The sequence below is a fragment of the Eubalaena glacialis genome, chromosome 4 (genome assembly GCF_028564815.1).
Source record: "Eubalaena glacialis isolate mEubGla1 chromosome 4, mEubGla1.1.hap2.+ XY, whole genome shotgun sequence".
In the NCBI taxonomy this organism is placed as follows: domain Eukaryota; kingdom Metazoa; phylum Chordata; class Mammalia; order Artiodactyla; family Balaenidae; genus Eubalaena; species Eubalaena glacialis.
In genome coordinates, this window is record NC_083719.1 from 77023771 (window position 1) to 77045357 (window position 21587).

General features: G+C 36.8%; 2 protein-coding genes across 5 annotated transcripts in view; both read right to left on the reverse strand.

Annotated features, from left to right (window-relative positions):
* Nucleotides 1-21587, reverse strand: part of MCTP1 (multiple C2 and transmembrane domain containing 1) — a 562693-nt gene that overhangs the window by 439159 nt on the left and 101947 nt on the right. The window lies entirely within an intron of this gene.
* Nucleotides 15081-21587, reverse strand: part of LOC133089518 (E3 ubiquitin-protein ligase RNF19B-like) — a 51488-nt gene continuing 44981 nt past the window's right edge. The window contains 3 exon segments of the mRNA XM_061187594.1: nt 15081-15196; nt 15199-15294; nt 15297-15890. Of these exon segments, the coding sequence (XP_061043577.1) occupies nt 15081-15196; nt 15199-15294; nt 15297-15890 (806 nt within the window).

Below are 21587 nucleotides of genomic sequence, written 5' to 3' on the forward strand. Positions count from 1 at the left end.
CCTCAGTTCCTTACTTGCTTGTTCATGCCTGGTCTGAAAGGAAACGAAGACTTATAGTTTTGCACTTTCTGATTCTGTCCGGCTGCTTCCTGTGTCTTTGTCCATCTTGAATCTCTATCCATTCTCTCTGACCTCCCCAGTTGGTCCAGAATTCTGCATTTGACCTGCTGTTAGGTCTACCTCGTTTTCAGAACTTGTAATGACCACAGTAACACCCCTTTTCTTGTAAAAAAAGAAATTAACTTGGGCTCCTGGCCAAAGTTTCTGTAACCCCACTGTTACCATTTTACTTGCTGGCTTCAGTTCCTGTGCATACTGATACTAAATCTGTGGCCACTATTGGTAAGCGGTATCCCCTGAATTAAGTCTTTATGAAAGAATTCTCCTGACATATCTGAAATGACACAAGGCTACTTCTTGCTTTTCATACACTAACAATGAGCTCCAGTCCTATATGGAAGTGAAAATTGCTCAGACTGCTTGACACCTGGCTTTCCACACCTTTTCCCCCGCAAGGAGGAAGGGGAATCAGTGTGTTTATTTTTTTCTATGCCACTCAAAGGAATTTCTCTCTCATTTTTCTTCTTTCCTAAGAGCTTTAAATGCTCCAAACAGATGAGCCTGGTCTATAAGCATTTATTATCTCTTCACGTCAAAACATTCCTCCCCGATGGCAATGTAATCAAAATGCAGGTAAGTGTGTTTTTCATGAAAACCCTTAGGAGCTAGATTCTTAAACATTCCACTGTCCCTTAGCTAGATTCTTACCTCTCTTGTAAAAAGCAGCTCATAATTCATGTCACTTGTAAGACTCTTCCTATATGGGAAGCTTCATTGAGGATTCCGCTCTACTTAACCGCCAGAGTGGTAGAAAGCCTTCCCTGACCTTCTTCACAGGCATAGATGAATTACCACATCCTTCATCATCAAACATTTATTTGGTGCCTGTATGATATCTGCTACTACATGAGGTGCTGCACAGTTACCAAGATGTAAAATATGCTTTTTGTTAGTGGTGCCACATTCATAATAGATGGACAATATTTGCATATGGACATATTTGCTGAATGAGTAAAGCAAAGTATGGGATCTCTTGTGCTGTTGTGTGCCATTTTCATGCTTTAAGGCCAATGACCTTTTGTTCATGGGTAGGGGCAGTATTAATTACCACAGGGCAAATCTCCAAGAGCTCATGGGTACAAAGGACTGACAGACCACAGTAAACACTCTCAGAGCCTAACAATAAAAAAGTATATATATTCATTGAACATGTTCCCACTTCGTTCACACACGGTAATTTGTACAAATCATAAACCAAATAATAAAAAAGACTTCAGCCATTTCTTTATGAAAGGAAATTGGTTTTTGAGGTGTTTTGTTTGTATAATTTGTTGAACTGAACATTGTAGTTTATTTACTTGGAATTGCCTACAACAGATAAAAGTTATTATGTACTATGGAAAACAAAGACTCACAATGTTACTTTAAGTAGTTACTATATCATGTACCCTTAAAATATACATTTTTGAATGACTGATGTTGGGATCAATGAGGTTACGAGTGATTTCAATCAATTAGATCTCAGCTATTCCCTGGACAGCAAGAGAATAACTGAGTAGAGTTGTTACCTGATACTTGTATTCAAAATGCAAGAATTAGATTACATTACAATGGATATGGCCATTGGAAGCAATAAATTAATGTTTAATCTCTAAGATTAAAATATTGTAGCCAGAGGAAAATGTTTATGAGAAAATGGAACAAAGACAGGAAATTTGCATCCTAGGACTAAAGGGAGTGACTGCAAAAGACCTGCCTCAAGTATGACCATCACCTAGATTCTCATTGTTCACAGGATAAAACTTAAATTGTTTATCTAGGTACTCAACACAGACTACACTCTGACCCCAGCAATTATGTCCAGTCTCAGTTTCACTTTCTCCTCTTTTGCCTTCTGGCCACATAATTGACCCACAGAGCAAGTTTAACAGAGTGTAAACTCACAGGCGCAGGCAGAACATCCAATCAGCACCTTAGTGCTTAACTCTTAAATACTAACACATCAACAAGGATCATCACATATTTAAAGAAAGCCACCAACATGAAGAGACCCAAACAGCAAGACCATGAAAGGAGTTCAGAGTAAATAGAGATCATGCAGAGAACAGAATACTAAAAAAAAAAAAAAGAAAGAAAAATAAAACACCCATTTAGTTAATTTCCTCATTGAAAGATAAGAAACAAAAACAGGATACTATTATAAAGGAATAATCAGAGAATAAGAAGGAGCAACTGGAAATGAAAAAACAACCGAAATTAAAAATAATCTAGTACAAGATTTGAAGGATAAAGCCATGGAAATTTTTCAATAAGTAGAACAAAGTAGATGACTAGATGGACTACAGGAAAAATAAATTAAGCAAATTAAAGGCTGAATCAAGAAGGCCCAGTATCGGACTAATCAGCTCAATGAGGGCAGTGTTTCACTGGGCACAAAATCACAATACATGGCATAGAGAGGGTACTTAATAATTATATTTGTTGAATGAGTAAATGAATGTCCCCAAAAGAACAGAGAGCTAGTGATGGAAACAAAAACAGAATATTCCCGAAAATGAAGAACATGCATATGAAATGGTCACCAAGTGTCCAGCACAACTATTAAAAAAACTCACATCAATGTTCAGTATCACGAAATTTCAGAATCAGGGATAAAGTAAAGATCCTAAATCCAATAGCAAAATCAGGTCAATTAAAAAAAAATATATCAGAAATCAAAATGGCTTGAACTTCTCAAAGAAATATTAGAAGCCAGAAGTCAAAAGTATAATGCCTTCAAATATGAAGAGAAAATCATTTCTTAGCCCAGAACTATCAATTAAATGGTAGGGTGAAGACATTTTTGTATGTAAAAAGTAACAGAAAAGTTCTGTCTCAAATATTTTTTCTCAGGAAACTACTGGAGGATACGTTCCACCAAAGAAAAGAGTAAACCAAGAAAAGAGATTCCCATGGACTCTATGAAATGGGATTCAATACAAGAGAGATGCAATAGGAATTCCAGGATGACAGCAAAAGAAGTCCCTAAATGACAAGGGATCAGCAAACCTAAAGAGCAATTAGACCAGATGGAAGCCAGGGGACGGAGGGTTCCAGCAGGAATGTCTCCAGGAAAAAAAAAAAAAACGGGAGCAGTAGATCTGACAAGTTTGACCATGTGGAAAATTATAGAGTTATTGGAGAATGTGGAAATACCTAGCATAATTTTTTTTTTTTTAATCACAGGAGAACAAGTTATACACGAAAGGAAATTCATCATGGCTCAGCTGTGAAATGTATTTACACTGTCATAAAACTAAAAACATTGACAATGCATTTAATGAAAATTTAACCAAAGTATATTGGGGGAATATACAGAAGAAATAAGAGAGCTAAAATCCTCATTTTAGGACTAGAGAAAGGAAGGACACTGTGGAGTAAGCTAGGAAAGAGAGATCTACAATGTTTTATTCTAAGCTATCTATCATTGCTTGACCTTTTAATTTACGAAAATGGATTACTTTTATCATAATGTTTAAAGCTAACATACTTTTCTTTAAGTGCTATAATGCAATTAACAGACTGGCAACTCATTTTTTAAAATCATATTTAACCGTTGAATTTGGTATCCATTGGATTTAGAAATTAGAAAGTTCATTAAAAAAGGGCATAAGATCCATGCTTTAGTAAAGAATTTTCATACCACTGCAGAAAATAATGCAAGAAAACACTTGCTCTTCAGACATAGTGGGAAAAATATAGAATTAAACTCATGTTGTGCTTTTAAACCATTTTTTTAAATTAAAATTCTGAGTGAAAAATTTTCCTGTGAGATTGTAATTCATTCCTTAATGTTGACAAGCACTTGGTACCTCTCCAGCTCTTAACACCTTCCTCAGCTGACACGATTCATTATTACCAGGTGAGTTTTAAACTAAGAGGGATAGCTTTGAACACTCACTGCCTTTCAGCAGAGAAAACATGCAGGAAATGGCACAAGAAGCTTTAAACCAACCGCCTGTTCTTAGACTCAGTTTTTCATTTAGTGTGGCTGCTTAGTACCTGTGTTCAACAAATACTGGTCCCTTTCAATTTTATTCTTTCATGAAGCTATAGTTTTAGTTGAGGAGAAAATAGAAGATTTCAAATTGGTGGCCCATGGAAGAAACTAGAAGAATCTCCAAAGCAATATCCTCTTTCTACCATACCAAAAATCCCCTGACTCCCATATCATAGAAAAATCTACTTTCAAATCAAATTCCAAAGAATTCTCACGGATGACTTTTGGTAAAGACTACTTGAAATAGATTCTGGCTAAGTCCAGACTTTCAGTACAATTGCATTTTAAGGGTAAGGGGAAATGCCTTCTTGAGGCCACATTTCCTCTACATAAACACAGTGTCCTCAGGACAGCCTCAGAGGCCCCACCCACTCCTACCTGATGGGATGGTGCTGGTCTACATTTCTTCTCTGTAAAGTAGTGGCGACTCTTATTTACACACCTTATTGTACCCTTGAAAAATCAAGTGAGCTAGTTGATGTGAAAGGACTCAGAAACTTTTTTATGTCAATTAATAAAATTTGTATTTTTCACAAATATTTGTTGAGCATGCCCAGCACTGTTCTAGGTTTGGGGCACATAACAATGAGTAATGAAAAGCCCTTGTCTCCACTGAGCTTTCATTAAAAAAAAAAAAAAAAAAAGATATACATACACATATAATACTTGTACATAATACATACATAGTACCTGTATTAGCCAGAGAAATAGAGCCAATAAGATGTCTGTGTGTGTGTAGTGTGTGTGTGTGTGTGTGTGTGTGTGTGTGTATTATAAAGAGAGAGAGAGAGAGAGATTCATTCACTTCAAGGAATTGGCTCATGTGATTGTGAAGGCTTAGCAAGTCCAAAATCTGATGAGGTAGACTAGCACACTGAAGACTCAAGGGAAGAGTTGCAAAAGCTGTCACGATCTGTGGACCGGAGGGGTAGCTGCAAAGTCTGTACTTTCATCTCAGGTCATATACTGTGGCAACGGAAATGTGAACCATGTTGTTGAGGGTCTGGTGTTATTTCACTAACCTGTGGTAACTAAACTCATGCATACAAACATAATATTCTGAAATGGAAAAAAATATATATATATATAACCTCTCTGTAGACCTAACAAATAGCACTCCATTTTTCTTTTCTCCCTTTTAGAACAAATCTCATTGAAGATGTGGTTTATACTGTTGTCTCCATTTCCTCACCGCCCTGTGTGTTCTCAGACATTCTGGGTGGCCTCTAGGCTCTATTAATACTACAAGACAACCCCGGTTAATACTACAAATTCAGTGGTTAACTAGTCCACGTTCCCTGACCATTTAGGAGCATTTTGACAAAACTGGCAACTTCCTCTTTCTTGAAACACTATCAAAATTTGGTTTCTGAGCACTATGCCTTTTTGGTTTCCCCACTGCCTCACTGGCTGCCTTTCTGTAACCTCTTGCTGGATTTCTCCTCTCTATTTCACAAGGTACAGTCCATAACCATCTCTTGTTCTCCAGTCACTACTTATATGATCTCATCCAGTTTGGGCTTTTAGATAACATCTATGTATCGATGAATCCCAAGTTTGTATCTCTAGCCCCCATCTCCTCCTTGAGTTCTAAATAGTTGGTAATAGGCATTTCAACTTATATCTGAAAGAGAACTTTATATCCTCTATTCCTATCTATTGTCTCCTCATCTTCCCCATCTGTGCATGTGATGCTATCATACCCTCACTTGTCCTAGCCAAAAACTTAGGAATGATCTTTAAGTCTTGTCTTTTCCTCATAGCTGACACCCAATCCAGTAACAAGTATGCTCAGTCTGTCTTCAGGATATATCCTGGAGCTGACCTCTTCTCCCATATCCATTGCTAAGACCCTGATCCAAACAATAAGTTTCTCTTGCAAAAGCCTCTCAATGGGTCTCCTTGCTTCCACTATAGCTGCCCTGCAATCAGTTTTTACTTCAGCTGCCAGAACGACCTAAGAATGCAGATAAAATTATATAACACCTCTGCTTAAAACCTTCTGGTGGCTCTCCATTACACAAAGTGTAAAGTCCAAACTCCCTGTCATAGACTGTAAGGCCTTATATGATCTCTCCTCTGGCCTACATTCTGTTCTTTTAACACTCCGACTTCATTCCTACCTCTGGGACTGTGCATTTGCTATTCCTTCCACATATTTTCCTCTCCCTGACCTTACCAATCTTTTATTTATTTATTTTTATTTTTTTCTTGTAGTTTGTTTTTTTTTAACATCTTTATTGGAGTATAACTGCTTTACAATGGTGTGTTAGTTTATTTAATCACTTCACTCAGGTCTCCTTGCTCAAAAGTTAGCTCATGAAGAGGACTTCCATAGTGATATAAAACAGCACTCCCCACTCACATTTAATATCCCCATTCCCTCTTCGTTTTACTTCACAGCAATTATCACACATCTTGACATTGTATTATAGACACACACACACACAGAGGCAGTCCTCACTTTGCACAGTTCCAACATGCATGGGGTTCAGTGATCATGGTTTAGCTAAAAACAGCAGTTCCTCAATAACATAGTTCACACTTCAGTTACCATGATAGATTAACTGTAAGTAATTGTATAAAGCACAAATTTTGCTGCCAGGCCCTCAGTTCACAAATCAGTGTAAAAAAACATGTGCATCATGATCAGTAACTAATCATATCACTTCTTTGTATGTCTGTTAGTGACTGGTCACTGTGTATCTGCTCTTCAGTTCATTCACAGATAGCAAAGAATGTACTTTTGATGCCTCCTTGTGTCCCACTGGTAAACTCATGTGACATCTTACAAAAATGAGTAAGTGGAAGAGAGAATTGGCCAACAAAGATGAAAAGGTATTAAAGAAACAAACAACAGCATCATTGGAAGTGAAATCTGAATCAAATATAAATGAGATTATAGAAGAAATAGCTGACTGTGGAAATGTTGACACTGCCACCATTGGAGAAACTCTAGACAGGCATAGAGGAACTTAGTGAAGTACAGCTATTGACATAAATGAGAAAAGTGGTTGTGATGGAAAGGTGAAGATGTCCCAGAAGTCACACTTGCCAAAAACTTCCCCTTGAAGTCACTCTCAGATGTATCTTATGACACTGAAGGCACAAAGGATAAAACACTGGAAGCTGATCCAAACTTAGAAAAGAGTATGACAATTTGTCAAGATAAAGAAGCTGCTCACCCTGTATCACAGGTTATACAATGAGAAGAAAGTGGCAAGCACTGTTCAAAATACTCCTGACACATTTTTTCAGGAAATAAAACACTTTAATTCTGAACGTTTCTAATGCTTGCAAGGTTGCAAGGATACAAGATCACTCACAGAAATCCATCACATTTCTAACAATGAATCTGCAGAAACTGAAGTTAAACCATAATACTAATTGGAATCTCTTCAAAAAATTAAATATTTAAGTATAAAAATAACAAATCATGTATGGGATCTTATGTTAAAAATTGCAAAATGCTGATGAACCAAAACAAAGACAAATAAATGGAGAGACACACCTTGCTCATGGATTGGAAAACTAAACATAGTAAAATGTTATTCTCCCCAAATTGATATACAGGTTTATTCCTATCAAAATTCCCATCAAAATCCCATCTCTGTAGACATAGACAAGCTTACTCTAAAATTTATATGGCAAGGCACAGGCCCTAGGATAGCTAAAACAATGGTAATAAGAATAAAGTGGAGAGAAAAATCACTCTAACTGATAATAAGGTTTACTATGTAGATACAATAATCAAGTCAGTGTACTATTGGTGGAGGAATAGAAAACAGATCAATGGCAGAGAACAGAGAACCCAGAAATAGACCCACAAAATACACGAACTGATTTTTAACAAAGATGCAAATGAAATTCAATAGGATAGCCACTTCAAAATCAAAAACAGTGCTAGATCAATAGGCCATTTTTAGGCAAAAAAGAAAAAAAATGAACCTCGATCTAAGGCTTAAACACCTAATACAAAAATTTATTCAAAATGGATCACAGATTAAATATAAAATGTAAAAACATAAAGCCTTTAGAAAAAACACATTTTAGAAACAAACACTGGAAAAAATCTTTGAGATCTAAGACTAAGCAAACAGTTCTCAGATGACACCAAAAACAAGATGAGTAAAAGGAAAAATTGATAAAATGGACTTACGCAAAATTAAAAACTTTTGCTCTGTGAAAGACCTGTATAAGAGGATGAAAAGACAAGCTGTGGACAGGAGAACATATTTGCAAACTTCCTATCTAATAAAGTTCTAGTATCTAGAAAATATGAAGAATTCTCAAAACTGAACAGGAACGAAATAGACAATCCAAACAGAAAATGGACAAAGGACATGAAGAGATATTTTATCAAAAAAGATAAGCAGATGGCAAATAAGCACATGAAAAGATGTTCAGCATCTTTAGCCATTAAGGAAACAAATTAAAACGACAATGAGATACCACTACAAACCTTTAAGAACGGCTAAAGTAAAAAATAGTGACAACATCAAAGGCTGATGAGGATGTAGAGAAGTTGGGTCACTCATACACTGATGCTGAAAATGTAAAATGGTACAGACACTCTGGAAAACAGTTGGGCAGTTTCTTTAAACATACTGTTACCATATGACCCAGCAACTGTGCTCTTGGGCAATTTATACCAGAGAAATGAAAATGTATGTTCACACAAAAACTTGTAAGCTGATATTTGTGACAGCTTTATATATCATATCCAAAAACTGAAACAACCTTCAATGGGAAGGAACCATTGGTAGATGTAAAATTTAGGTAAATTTCAATGGAATTAATTTGAGTAAAAAAATTCCAATCTCAATAGTTACACACTGCATGATTCCATTTTTATAATATTCCTGAAATGCTAAAATTATAGAGATGGAGAACATACTAATGGTTTCCAGGGGTAAGGAATGGGAGAGATGCTTGTGGTTATATAAGGACAACATGAGAGATCTCTGTGGTAATAGAACTGTTCTGAATCTGACTATGGTGGTGGATATACAAAACTACACATGGGATAAAAATGCCTAAAATTAAATACACACACACACACACACACACACACAGAAATGAGTAAAACTGAAAAATCTGAATAAGATCAGTGGACTGTATCAGTATCGATTTCCTAGTAGTGATAATGTACTGTAATTTTGCAAGATGTTACCACTGGAGAAAACTGAATACAAGGTACATGGAATCTCTCCATATTACTTCTTAAAACTGCATGTGAAATCGATAACTATCTCAAAATAAAAAGTTTTACTAAAACACAGAGTCTCATACATACAGTCTCATATAGCATTGTTTATATGAGTCTCAGACTAGAAATAACCCAAATGTCCATCAGCAGGTGAATGAAGAAACAACTTGTAGTATAGTGACACAATGAAATCCTACTCAGAAATGAGAATGGACGAACTGCCTATACATGCAACACCGCAGATAATCTCACAGACATTTTGAATGAAAGAAGTCAATATTTCTTTTATATGAAATTCTATAACAAACAAAACTAATCTATGGTGACAAAAATTAGATCAGTGGCTCCCTGAGTGAGAGGAGTGGAGTGATTGCAAAGGGACATGATGGGACTTTCTAGGATGCCAGAAATACACGGTGTACACATTTGTCAAAACCCATCAAACTGTACTCTTGAAATCTGTGCTTTTTATTGTATGTAAATTATACCTCAGTAAGTTATTTTTTTAATGTCTGCATGGTTGTAGGACAGAAAGAAAAGGAAGCCATGATATTGAGAATGGAGGCAAGGAAATGTCTGTGGAGATACTGTGCAGGCATCTTATATGCTGGTCTGATGGCCTTGAAAGGTAGGGTACACCAGCCAAGGAAATACAGAATGTGCATTATTTACAATAAGCCAAGACATGGAAACAACCTAGGTGTCCATCAATGGATGAACAGATAAAGAAAATGTTGCATGCATGCACGCGCACACACACACACACACACACACACACACACAAGGAATATTATTCAGGCATGAAAAATAAAAGAAACCCTGCCTTTTGTAACAACATGGATGGATCCTGGGGGCATTATGCTAAGTGAAATAAGTCAGACAGAGAAAGACAAATGCTGTATGATCTAACTTATATGTGGACTCTAAAAACTTCAAACTCATAGAAACAGAAAATAGAATGGTGGTTGCCAGGGGCTGAGGCAACCCCTCAAATCTCTCAAATGTGGAGATGTAGGTCAAAGGGTACAAACTTTCAGTTACAAGATTTGTTCTGGGGATCCAATTACAGCGTAGTGACTACAGTTAACAATATTGGTATACTTGAAAAATTCTGTAAGAGTAGAGCTTTAATGTTATCACCATAACAACACAACAAAATGGTAATTATGTGAGGTAAGGCTATGTTAACTAACCTTATTGTGGTACCCATTTTGCAATATATATATGTGTATCAAATCAGCACACTGTAAACCTTAAAATTACACAGTGTTACATGTCAATCATATCTCAATAAAGCTGGGGAAAAACAAGAAAGCCTTGAAATCACTGAGAGATAAAGCCCCTTTTCTGTTACAACATCTCTCCACACCATAGGGTGTGTGGGGAATAGGAACCCTAAAGCTCACACTTCGGTGAAATACTGTTGATGATGATGTAATTTGCACAGGCTATAATTTGCATTTTTCCACATATTTAGTGTGTAAGGTTTAAATAAACAAATAAACTTGTCGGTTCAGAAAACACCTAACTTATCATGCCCTCCCAACTGTGCACTTCCAGAGAATCAACAAATAGACTGGGAGATTAAATGATATGGAAAATATTGATTGGTGGCTTTAATATCCATGCTTGGCAGGAGAGACATAATACACAAAGAGACTGAAGTATATTCCAGAGAAAAGTAAGCTTAGAAGATGAAGCTATCAGCCTTTTATTAATGGCCTTCAACTGCCTCAATTTTGCTATGTTTTAAAGCACAGTGTGATTCTAACACAAGCATGCCAGTGGCACACTACAGCCTGGAAGGGAAATCTGGAAAGGATACAATCAGCTCTCCACCATTTATGTCTTCTGGAATTGCCACTGAATTTTGATGCCCAGACATTTAGAATCTCCAATTAGCCTACAGAGAAGTCACTTCTAAAAAATCACGTCATTATCTTAACTAAAAAAAAAAAATTAAGACATGAGAAAAAGATGTCTGAGGTGCTGAATATAATGACAGAACTCAATTATTCTAGAGTCAGTTATCTAATTGAGAGAACCAGTTCCGCACTATCAAAAACAATACACCAAAATTGGTAAAACCACTATGGAGAACAGTCTGGAGGTTCCTTAAGAAACTAAAAATAGAGCTACCATATGATCCAGCAATCCCACTCCTGTGCATATATCCGGAGAAGAACATGGTTCGAAAGGAGACACATACCCCAATGTTCATTGCATCACTGTTTACAATAGCCAAGACATGGAAGCAATGTAAATGTCCATTGACAGATAAATGGATAAAGATGTGGTACATATATACAATGGAATATTACTCAGCCATTAAAAAGAACGAAATAATGCCATTTGCAGCAACATGGATGGACATGGAGATTATCATACTAAGTGAAGTAAGTCAGACAGAGAAAAACAAATATCATATGATATGGCTTATATGCGGGGTCTAAAAAAAATGATACAAATGAACTTATTTACAAAACAGAAACAGACTCACAGACTTGGAGAACGAGCTTATGGTTACCAGGGGGGAAGGGTGGGGGGAGGGATCGTTAGGGAGTTTGGGATTGACATGTACACACTGCTATATTTACAATGGATAACCAACAAGGACCTACTGTATAACACAGGGAACTCTGCTCAATATTATGAAACATCCTAAATGGGGAAAGAATTTGAAAAAGATACACGTATATGTATAACTGATCACTTTGTTGTACACCTGAAACTAACACAACATGGTTAATCAACTATGTATTGATTATATATTTATTTATGTATTTTTTTTCCTGCTAAACCTCTTCTTTTTAGACACATATTCCATAGACGTTGATTTTTTAATCTCCTCCTGTGCAAAATTGGGAGCAAATCGACTTAAGTGTTAACTTTTGATATGAAACCCAGAAAAGAGTTGAGCTGTTGAAACCTGAAATACATGTCACTTACTAGCTGCCTGCTTCTCAGTTTCCTTACTGGAAAAACAGGGATAAAAATAATTCCTTCCCTATCAAGACCATTTGGAGAATCAATAAATGAATGAACACACCTAAGACACAAAGCATGTTTCATGTCTTAAGTACTATACAAATGCTATTTGATGTATATTTGAGAAGAAATTTGACAGAAGAGGTTGATTTACTACACGGATAATTGATAAAGTTTGAGAATTAACTCTTGTTTTGACAACATAAGCAACCAAAAATAAATAAAACTCCTCTGTGAGACTACAATTCTGAAACCTGCAAAACTCCAAGAGAAATTGAAAATTAACTTATATATTTGGTTTTATGGAGGATAATGGTGTGAACCAGCATGAGTCAAATATAAGGGAAAGTCTTGTACAGTTAAACAACGTACAGCTAGTTATGAATTCTTACGACTTTATTACAAGTTATTTGATTCTGAAGAACAAAGTACCTAATAGAAATAAATACAAATTGTTAAGTTCATGTTCTCTATTCTTTTCATTTTACTTGTCATAATGAAAACATAAAATCTATTCATCATGATATATTAAAATATGCCAGGGTTCACATTAAAAATACTTGTGTTTAGACTAAAAGTTAATTTACACAGAATAAAGCTTTTTTTAAAGAAACTTTTATGTGCCCTTAGGTTTCAAACAGAAGGTTTAATAATGCTAATGAAAATACAAGAGTATAAGCCAATCTATATTTACATTACCTTCTATCACATATGAATCTGTAAAGGAGGCTATTAATCTAGAAAGCCATCTGCCAGAGTCTTCATCATTTCACCCAAAGAAGAAATCCGTTTTTCTTTTCTACCACTACACCTTCTTATTCATCCCATGCCTCTCAGTTATGAGTCTCTATGAGTTGCTTTCCTTTAATTTTTTCAAATACGTTACAAGTGCATTAGTATAGTGAGTAATCCATTTGTCTTCCCCTCCTATTGAATAAAGAAGAATTTCCTAGGCTAAGATTTTAGAGAGACCAGAGCTTTGGGAATCAAATTCCAAATAGCTATGTTAAAGATACAGGTCTTCATTCTCTAGACAAATTCCAAACTTTAAAATCAATTTCTTTTCATTCAACCTTACTTCCCAATTGTTGCGACAGCTAGTTACTATGAATGTCAGAATCCTATCTATATGGCCAATATTCTAAAAATTAGATACACTCAAAATTTTCACTCTTTTCTCTATGGCAAAATTTTCCCTATCACCCATACCCTTCTGCTACCCAAAATTGTGTGCACAGAGAGAGTATGCCCAGGGAATGAAAAAACTTTTCACATTACCCTAAGCAAAGTAATTACAAATATAAATTTAGTAAAACAGACACATGTTTTGTGTTAGTCTTTTCCAACGTGTGATAAACCATGTATATAAAACCACATTTAAATATAATACATTAAGAATTTGACTTTTTTTTTCCTTTATGATACTGAGAATATATAATTCAGACTACTTCCATTTTTTTCCTGGCTTCCAAGAAGCTAAGGGTCAAATAAATCAGCTGGTCATGACATAACTATATTAGCCTCTTTTTGAGCAAATCTATTTCCTTTTCTTTTCCAAGTTCTAGAGTATTGTCTAGTAGAAATTCATGAGTTGTATTATGCATATGTTATTTATCTTAACCTTTTTCAAATCTCTTTTAGGGAACTGGTAGGATACAACGAAAGTATAAATATGTATACAATACAATGAAAGTGTAAATATGTATACATATATCTGTATATGTATATGTAAAGATGTTACAATCAAGGGGGTAAGTTTTGATTTTAATAAAAATTAACAGAAGTTGACAAATGCTTTTATACATCTTGAAAAAGCATTTAAAACCATATACCATAAAATAAAGCAGATTTTATTTTAGCTTACATGTTTGCCATTATCAGCCTTCCTAGGATACTTAAAGGGTGTCAGAGGATTTAAGAACACAATGGCTGTTTGTGTCAACAGTGAAGCCAAAGTTTATAAAGGCCTATTATGGTTCCAGTGATATTCCCTTCCTACTTTTCCATATCAGCAGAGACATCTTGAGGGAATGCACTATTTGCTGGTGAGATCTTCTGATAGTGACTAGGCTAGGACTTCACTGGTGGCTCAGTGGTTAAGAATCCGCCCCGCAATGCACGGGACACAGGTTCGATCCCTGGTCCGGGAAGATCCCACATGCCGCCGAGCAGCTAAGCCCGTGTGCCACGAGCCACAACTATTGAAGCCCGTGTGCCTAGAGCCCGGGCTCCGCAACAAGAGAAGCCACTGCAATGAGAAGCCCGGGAGCAGCAACTAAGACGCAAGGCAGCCAAAAATAAATAAATAAATAAATATATTTTTTTTAAAAAAAGTCGCTTGCTTGCCGGGCGGGAGTACCTGCGCGCGCAAGGGGCAGCAGGGAATGGAAGCGGAGAACGTGGGCAGGTAAGGTTTTTTTGTGTTTTTTTTTTACGACAGAAATCTTTATTAAAATGTGTCCTTCAGTAATATCTTAGCATACATACAATATACACACATACATCTGTACACTCTTCGACACAGCTCACGGATTGCCACCATCAGTTTAACCAAAAAATTAAAACTAAATAAGGGTGGGGGGCAAAGGGGATGCGGGGTGGAACTAAGGGCAAAGTTTCCATGTTTCATCTGGTAAGAAATTGCAAATTTCTCAGAATTCCCCTGGGGAAAGCCTGTGACCAGAGAATCTCTGAAATAAAATGCGTAAATCCCTGCCCCCCAAAAAAGATTCCAAAAGATGCAGTTACAAGTGTGCTTCTCAGAACAGAAGCATTCATTCCACTTCATACTCCGGCTTCTGCATCTTCCGGCTTCAAGACAGTTGCCCCTCGAGCTGGGGCAGAGAGGTTCACAGGCGCCCTTGGGCTCGGCGCACCTGGAGCTCTGGGTGTTGAGGGGCTGCGCCTTGGCAGCCGGGGGAGCCACGCTCATCTGAGGTGATGTCTGGCACATCGTCGGACTGCGTATCGGAGCTCTCCAGGTCACTGCGGATGCTCTGGGCTGGGCCAGGCTGGTGCCCCAAGGTCTGCTGGCCTGGCAGTCTTTCTGTTCACAGCTTTGGTGTTTGCAGGGGGGGGGCTCCTCTTCACTGCTGCCACCGCAGCCACCATCACCGCCACCACCGCCTTCTTCTTCATTCTCCGCCATGTGCGCATGAACATGGAGTGAGTCCTCCGTGCTGCTTCCACTCACCAGCTGACAGTGGCTTGGTCTGGCTTCACTGTCCACTTGGATTTCCATATTGTGGCATTCTCTGTCCTGTGGGCTGTGGGAACTGATTATGCAACCGGCCAGAGCACGAGTGCTTGCGTTGTCACTAACTGCACCAAGACTGGCTGTGTCTTTGGGGAAAATTTCCTTTAGGACATCGGCTTGGACTTCTAACCTGCTGTATTTTCCCTTGCCACTGGAAAGAATGCCACCCCTCAGTGTGCCCCCTGAGAGGGCTGCAAAGCTGGCTGTTTTGCTGTATGGACCCTGCGTAACACTGAGTCCATCTGTAGGGCTTCCACTGGTGCTCAACATGCGAGTTAGACCTTCAAGCCTACTCTCCCCAATGCTGGGATTCTTGAGGGCTCTAGTTTCTTGAGAAACTAGAATCTTGAGAATAAAGTATTATCAAATGTAAAGCAGGTAACATTTCACCTGTCATTTAAGTGGATTTACCTTGAGTTTTCGAAGGAGAGTAGTCACTTTCCTCAAAACTTTAAAATGAGCTCTACCCTAATAAATGTTAGAGGGCAACAAAATTATGCTCTCCTAAACTTGATATATTTTAAAAATCACATCAAGCATGGTTAAAGTTAAATATCTGAAGATATTTACAAGCAAATAAGTAATCATAGTCATTGATCAACAAATTAGAGGCAAACTTCATGCGCTTTTTATCATCTTCAAGGCTTTTATGACTATATGAATCTAACCACACCTGCCTTATTTTCACCTGAAGATAACTCACTATTTTGTGAGTTCATAGGGCTATTATTAATATATTTTATATTTGCATAGCATGTTTCTGTTTACAAAGGATTTTCACTCATAGATGACCTCGCTCAAGCCTCACCATTCTGGGAGAACAGATTATATTTACATTAAAAGCATTGGATGAAGTTAACAAATAGACCAAATATACAGAGTTAAATCAGCCTGATTAACACTATAGGATTTAAATATTTTGAAAGCCCTGCAAACCCAAGACAATGTGCCCTTTATCACCAAGATCATTGAAAAGCCTTTACGAAGTAATATTTATATGGAACATGTTCGCCATCCAATGTTCTCTAAGATAAACTATGAGCTGTTAACATGGACAAACATACAAGGAGCATACAGGCAGAGAATAAAAGATGTGATAAATGTACATAACTTAAGAAAAAATTTTAGTCTTTTATCAGCTACAGCCCAGATACTTAGGAGTACATTTTCTTATTTTAGTTCAAGACAATAATAAGGTAGATTTTAACTTATATAAAATCTACCTAAGAACCCTCTGAGGTAGGTAATATTATCATGCCCATTTTATTCATGGGAAAATTACAAAACAGATTTTAAAATGTCACTTGAAAACACACACCTAATAAGTAGCCAAGGTGAGATTCAAACCCAGGCAGTCTGGCTCCCTATAACTTGCCTCACCCACTCCACTGCCTTGAGAAGTTATCTGTTACTGTGAACGGGAACTTGAAGCTGTATGAAGGAAAGGGGAGGGCAGGGGCTTATATTATGATCAGGTGGTACCCATAGGCATGATTTGAGGGAAAAACAAGTAAGACACCCTTTAAAATACTCACTTCACTGGCTTTCCATCATTAGGAGTTTCCTTCTTAGGATCTGTTTTCAAAAATCTCCTATTTTATGTAGGTATTCAGGAATATGTACAATCACTATCCAATACCTTAGTTTTTAACCAATATCTTGGAGATAACAATGACTCTTATGGCACCTACATGAAAGAAAATAAAATTCCACGTTCAGGGTCATGCCTAAACCGGAACCCTCCAAGAGGAAAAAGCAACCAAAATAGCCCGCTCCACATTTGGGCCTCGGATCAGGGCAGGAGGTGAATGGCATGGAAAGGAACTTTCTGAACACACAAAATAGCACCCAAAGAAACTGAGACCTAGCCATGAGGGTGGTCATTGATCAAATGAGGCCAGATGGATGGAAGGGAAAAGGCAAGACTTCTAAGGCTTTCAAATTGGGGGCAGAGACCTTGGCAATAAGAAACTGTTGGAAAGCTTTCAGAGACAGTTCAAAATAGAAAGGCAGGTTGGTTAATTTGTCAGCAGCAGAAGTGTGAGGTGGAGTCTGGCCAGGTCTTCGAGACCTTGAATCTCAAGACTGAGAGACGGCAGGCAATCAAAGTGCAGGGAGTGGCACCAAGAGTGTCCTTATTCACAGCACACCCTAGAATAATACAGTCCAGGGATTCGGAATGATCAACGGCAGAGAAGTTCTTGCTTATGACATTTCCAGGACACAGCAGCCTCACAGAATCTCAAGTTTTATTACAGAGACAACTTGACTGGAGATGACAATTTCGATATACAATATCTGCTTTCCTGTTACCACTACCCACAGGAGCTCAGAGGGGATGTGAAAATAAAAATTCACTCTTCTAAAAGAGACAATATTTCATATCTATTTCTAAAAGAATAAAAAGAGAGAGAGAGACTATTGTGACAGAAGAAACACAGACTTAGCACTAATAGCCTGAGTATGAACAGTGAAGGCAGGTATGTCTGCACTGGACCACAGAATGAGGAGCCAGGTGGAGAAGGGCTGGGAAGAGCTGAGGGTGGAAAGTATCCAGCCAGAAGGAGAGCCAGTTACTTGCTGACTGAATTCAGTCTAAACATAAATGAAATGCATCACTGGATGGAATCACCAATGAGGAAGATTCTACTTTTAATGGTCACTTTTTCAAAACAGCCCAACACCCCCATTATTCTTAAGCTATGTTCAGTTTTATTAAGCTTGCTTTTTATTCTGTTCAATTTTTTTAATTAAGAGGAAAACCAGAGGAACTTCAATAACGACCCTCAGATTGATGCTACTTTATTGATTACTGGCTTTAAGTTTGGGAAGTCCAGCTAACTGGGTGCCTGACCACCGTATATTTCAAAGCAGTTTTCTAAATTTCACTAGTAAGAAAATTATTAATTCAAATCCAAAGCTTCACTTCAAATATATTGCTTTTCTTTCTCCCCCTCCTTATCTCCAGGGCTATGGTTTGTTACTGAGGAAATTAAACTGAGCAGGAACAAGTTGTTTTTCAAAGCCCACTTTTAAGATTTAATACTTTGTAATATCAATAAGATTAGATCTACACAAATTAACTTAGCAATTTAGAAGTATCTAACAAAACATAAAAGGTGTATAACCTAAAACAGAGCAGTCTAACTACTCAGTGTTTACCTGATAGAAATGCCCACACAGGTGGGCACAATGAGGCACACACAGGGAGGTTCAATGCAGTGTACATAGTGGTAAGAGCAAAAGCTGGATGCAACATAAATGATCATCCACCAGGCAATAGTTAAATAGGGATTCTGGGTAGCAGAAACAACGAGGTAAATCTTTATGGACTAACACAGTAAGATCTCTAAGACATGTTAATGAAAAAAATCAAGTTGTGGAATATGTACAGTAAGACACTAATTATGTAGACACATCACACACTCACACCCACTCAAGTATGTATTTATGTAGCGACCTATCTCTTTCTCAATCTATCTGTAATGTACATTTATACATACACATGCATACATATATACATATATATATTTAATGCATAGTGACTGGGGTTGAGGGAAGTATTCAAGAGACTTTATCTGTCCCCATTTATTTACTTAATTGCTATAAAAACAGTATCTATGTTACTTGTAGAGTTAAAAATAAAATAGAAAGTTTTAAAATTTTTTAAATAAATTAAAAACAAAATATACTTTCAATTTATCATAAATTAATCTACTGCATTCCATTTTTAACCAACTTATTAAAGTTAAATAGCCTGTAATTCTTAGAGATTTTCCCCCTCTTAAAAAAAAACAGATCAAACTTTTGCATTTTGCAGACTTGTATGTCCCAGGCTCATGTCCTGATAGAAATTCAGTTTTATGGGTGTCCAGGCATGGTTGGGAACTCAGGGAGCAGCACATGCTCTCTTCCTTTACTCAGCACCACAAAATGGGTGTCTAATAAATATAAAAGAACAAAGGAATGAACCAACCAATGGATAAATGACAACATCAGTAAATATTATACTCATGTTTCCCAGCATTGGTCAGGATTGAAAATCCGGCAATTTTCAGAGAGGAATTAAAGAATATTCAAGAAAAAACTAAAATCTCTTTTATTCTAAGCTACACTGCTATATTGATCTTGTTAATGATGCTAAGTATTGATCTCCAGAAGCAAATTAAGACTCATGTCACAGACTTTCATCCCTCTCCAGCCCTGGACATTAAGTCGTTAATTTTCCTGTCAGGTTTTTTTTTTTAATCCAAGTAGTACTTAATTATCATAAAATGACTTTTTAGGGATAGCTTCTAAACCCTCATTAGTCATTAAGTATAAATAAATTTTTTAATTCAACCACTGTTTCAATTTAATTATGTTGGTTTAAAAAAACTATTACGCCCTTCATTGGACTTACTGTATACCTTTTGCTACTCAAAGTATGGTTCTAGGACTAGCAACATCAGCTTATCATGAAAGTTCTTTAGCAACAGACAATCTCAGATATCACCCAAGACCTACTGAATCAAAATCTGTTTTTAATAAGATTCTTCAGTGGTTCATATACACATTAAAGTTGGAGAAGCACTGCCATATACTACTCTTTTGTTATTATTGAAATTAACTTTTTAAATTATAGAGATAACACATGTATATGTTTTTAAAAGTATTAAAGGACCCTACAACCAAAAGCAGACAAAGACAATACAAGAAAACTACAGACCAGTATCTCTCATGAACATAGCCACAAAAGTCCTCAACAAAAATATTAGAAATAGAATTAAACAACATATTTTAAAAAAGAATTATATACCATGACTGCTATGGTCTAAATGTTTACACCGCCTCAAAATTCACATGTTGGAATCCTAATGCCCAATGTGATGCTGGTAGGAGGTGGGACCTTTAGGTGCTTAGGTCATGAGGGTGGAGCCCTCGTGAATGGGATTATTGTTCTCGTAAAAGAGAGCCCACAGAGCTCCCTAGCTCCTTCACCATGTTAAGATACAATGCGAAGTCTGCAACCCAAAAGAGGGCCCTCACGTGACCATGGCACCCCAATGTCAAACTTCCAGCCTCCAGAACTGTGAGAAATAAATTTCTACTGTTTATAAGCTTCCCAGTGTGTGATATTTCATATGGCAGCCTGAACAAACTAAGACAACAGCCAAGGTATACAAATTTGGTTCAGCATTCAAAAACCGATTAATATAATCCTTCATATCAACAGAATTTTTTAAAATCACATGATCATATCAATAGACACAGAAAAAGCATTTGACAAAATCCAACAATATTCATGATAAAAATCCTCAGTAAACCAGAAATAGAGGGGAAGTTTCCCAACTTGATTATAAAAAACCTATAAAAACTTACAGCTAATATCCTACTTAATGGTGAGAAACTCAAAGCTTTCCCACTAAGATCAGGTACAAGGCAAGGATGCTCCTTCTTACCACTCCTTTTCAACAGTGTGCTGGAAGTCCTTACTAATGCAGTGAGACAAGGAGATAAAAGGTATGCAGATTGGGAAGGAAGAAATAAAACTATCTGTTTTGCAAATGACATGATTATCTATGCAGAAAAAGCCAAAAGAATCAATTTTTTAAAAATTCCTGGAACTAATAAGCAATTACAGCAAGGTTGCAGGATACAAGATTAATATACAAATGTCAACTGCTTTCCTATTTACTAACGATGAATAAGTGTAATTTGCAATTAAAAACAGAGTACCATTTATATTAACACCCTCCAAAATAAAATACTAAGGTATAAATCTCACAAAGTAGGTGTAAGATCTATATGAGGAAAACTACAAAACTCTGATGAATAAAATCAAAGAAGAACTAAATAAATGGAGAAATATTCCATGTTCATGGATAGGAAGACTCAATATTATGAAAATGTCAGTTCTTCCCAACTTCAGCTATAAATTCAGTGCAGTCCCAATCACAGTCCCAGCAAGTTATTTTGTGGATATTAACAAACTGATTCTGAAGTTTATACGGAGAGGCAAAAGACCTGGGAATAGCCAACACAATATTGAAGGA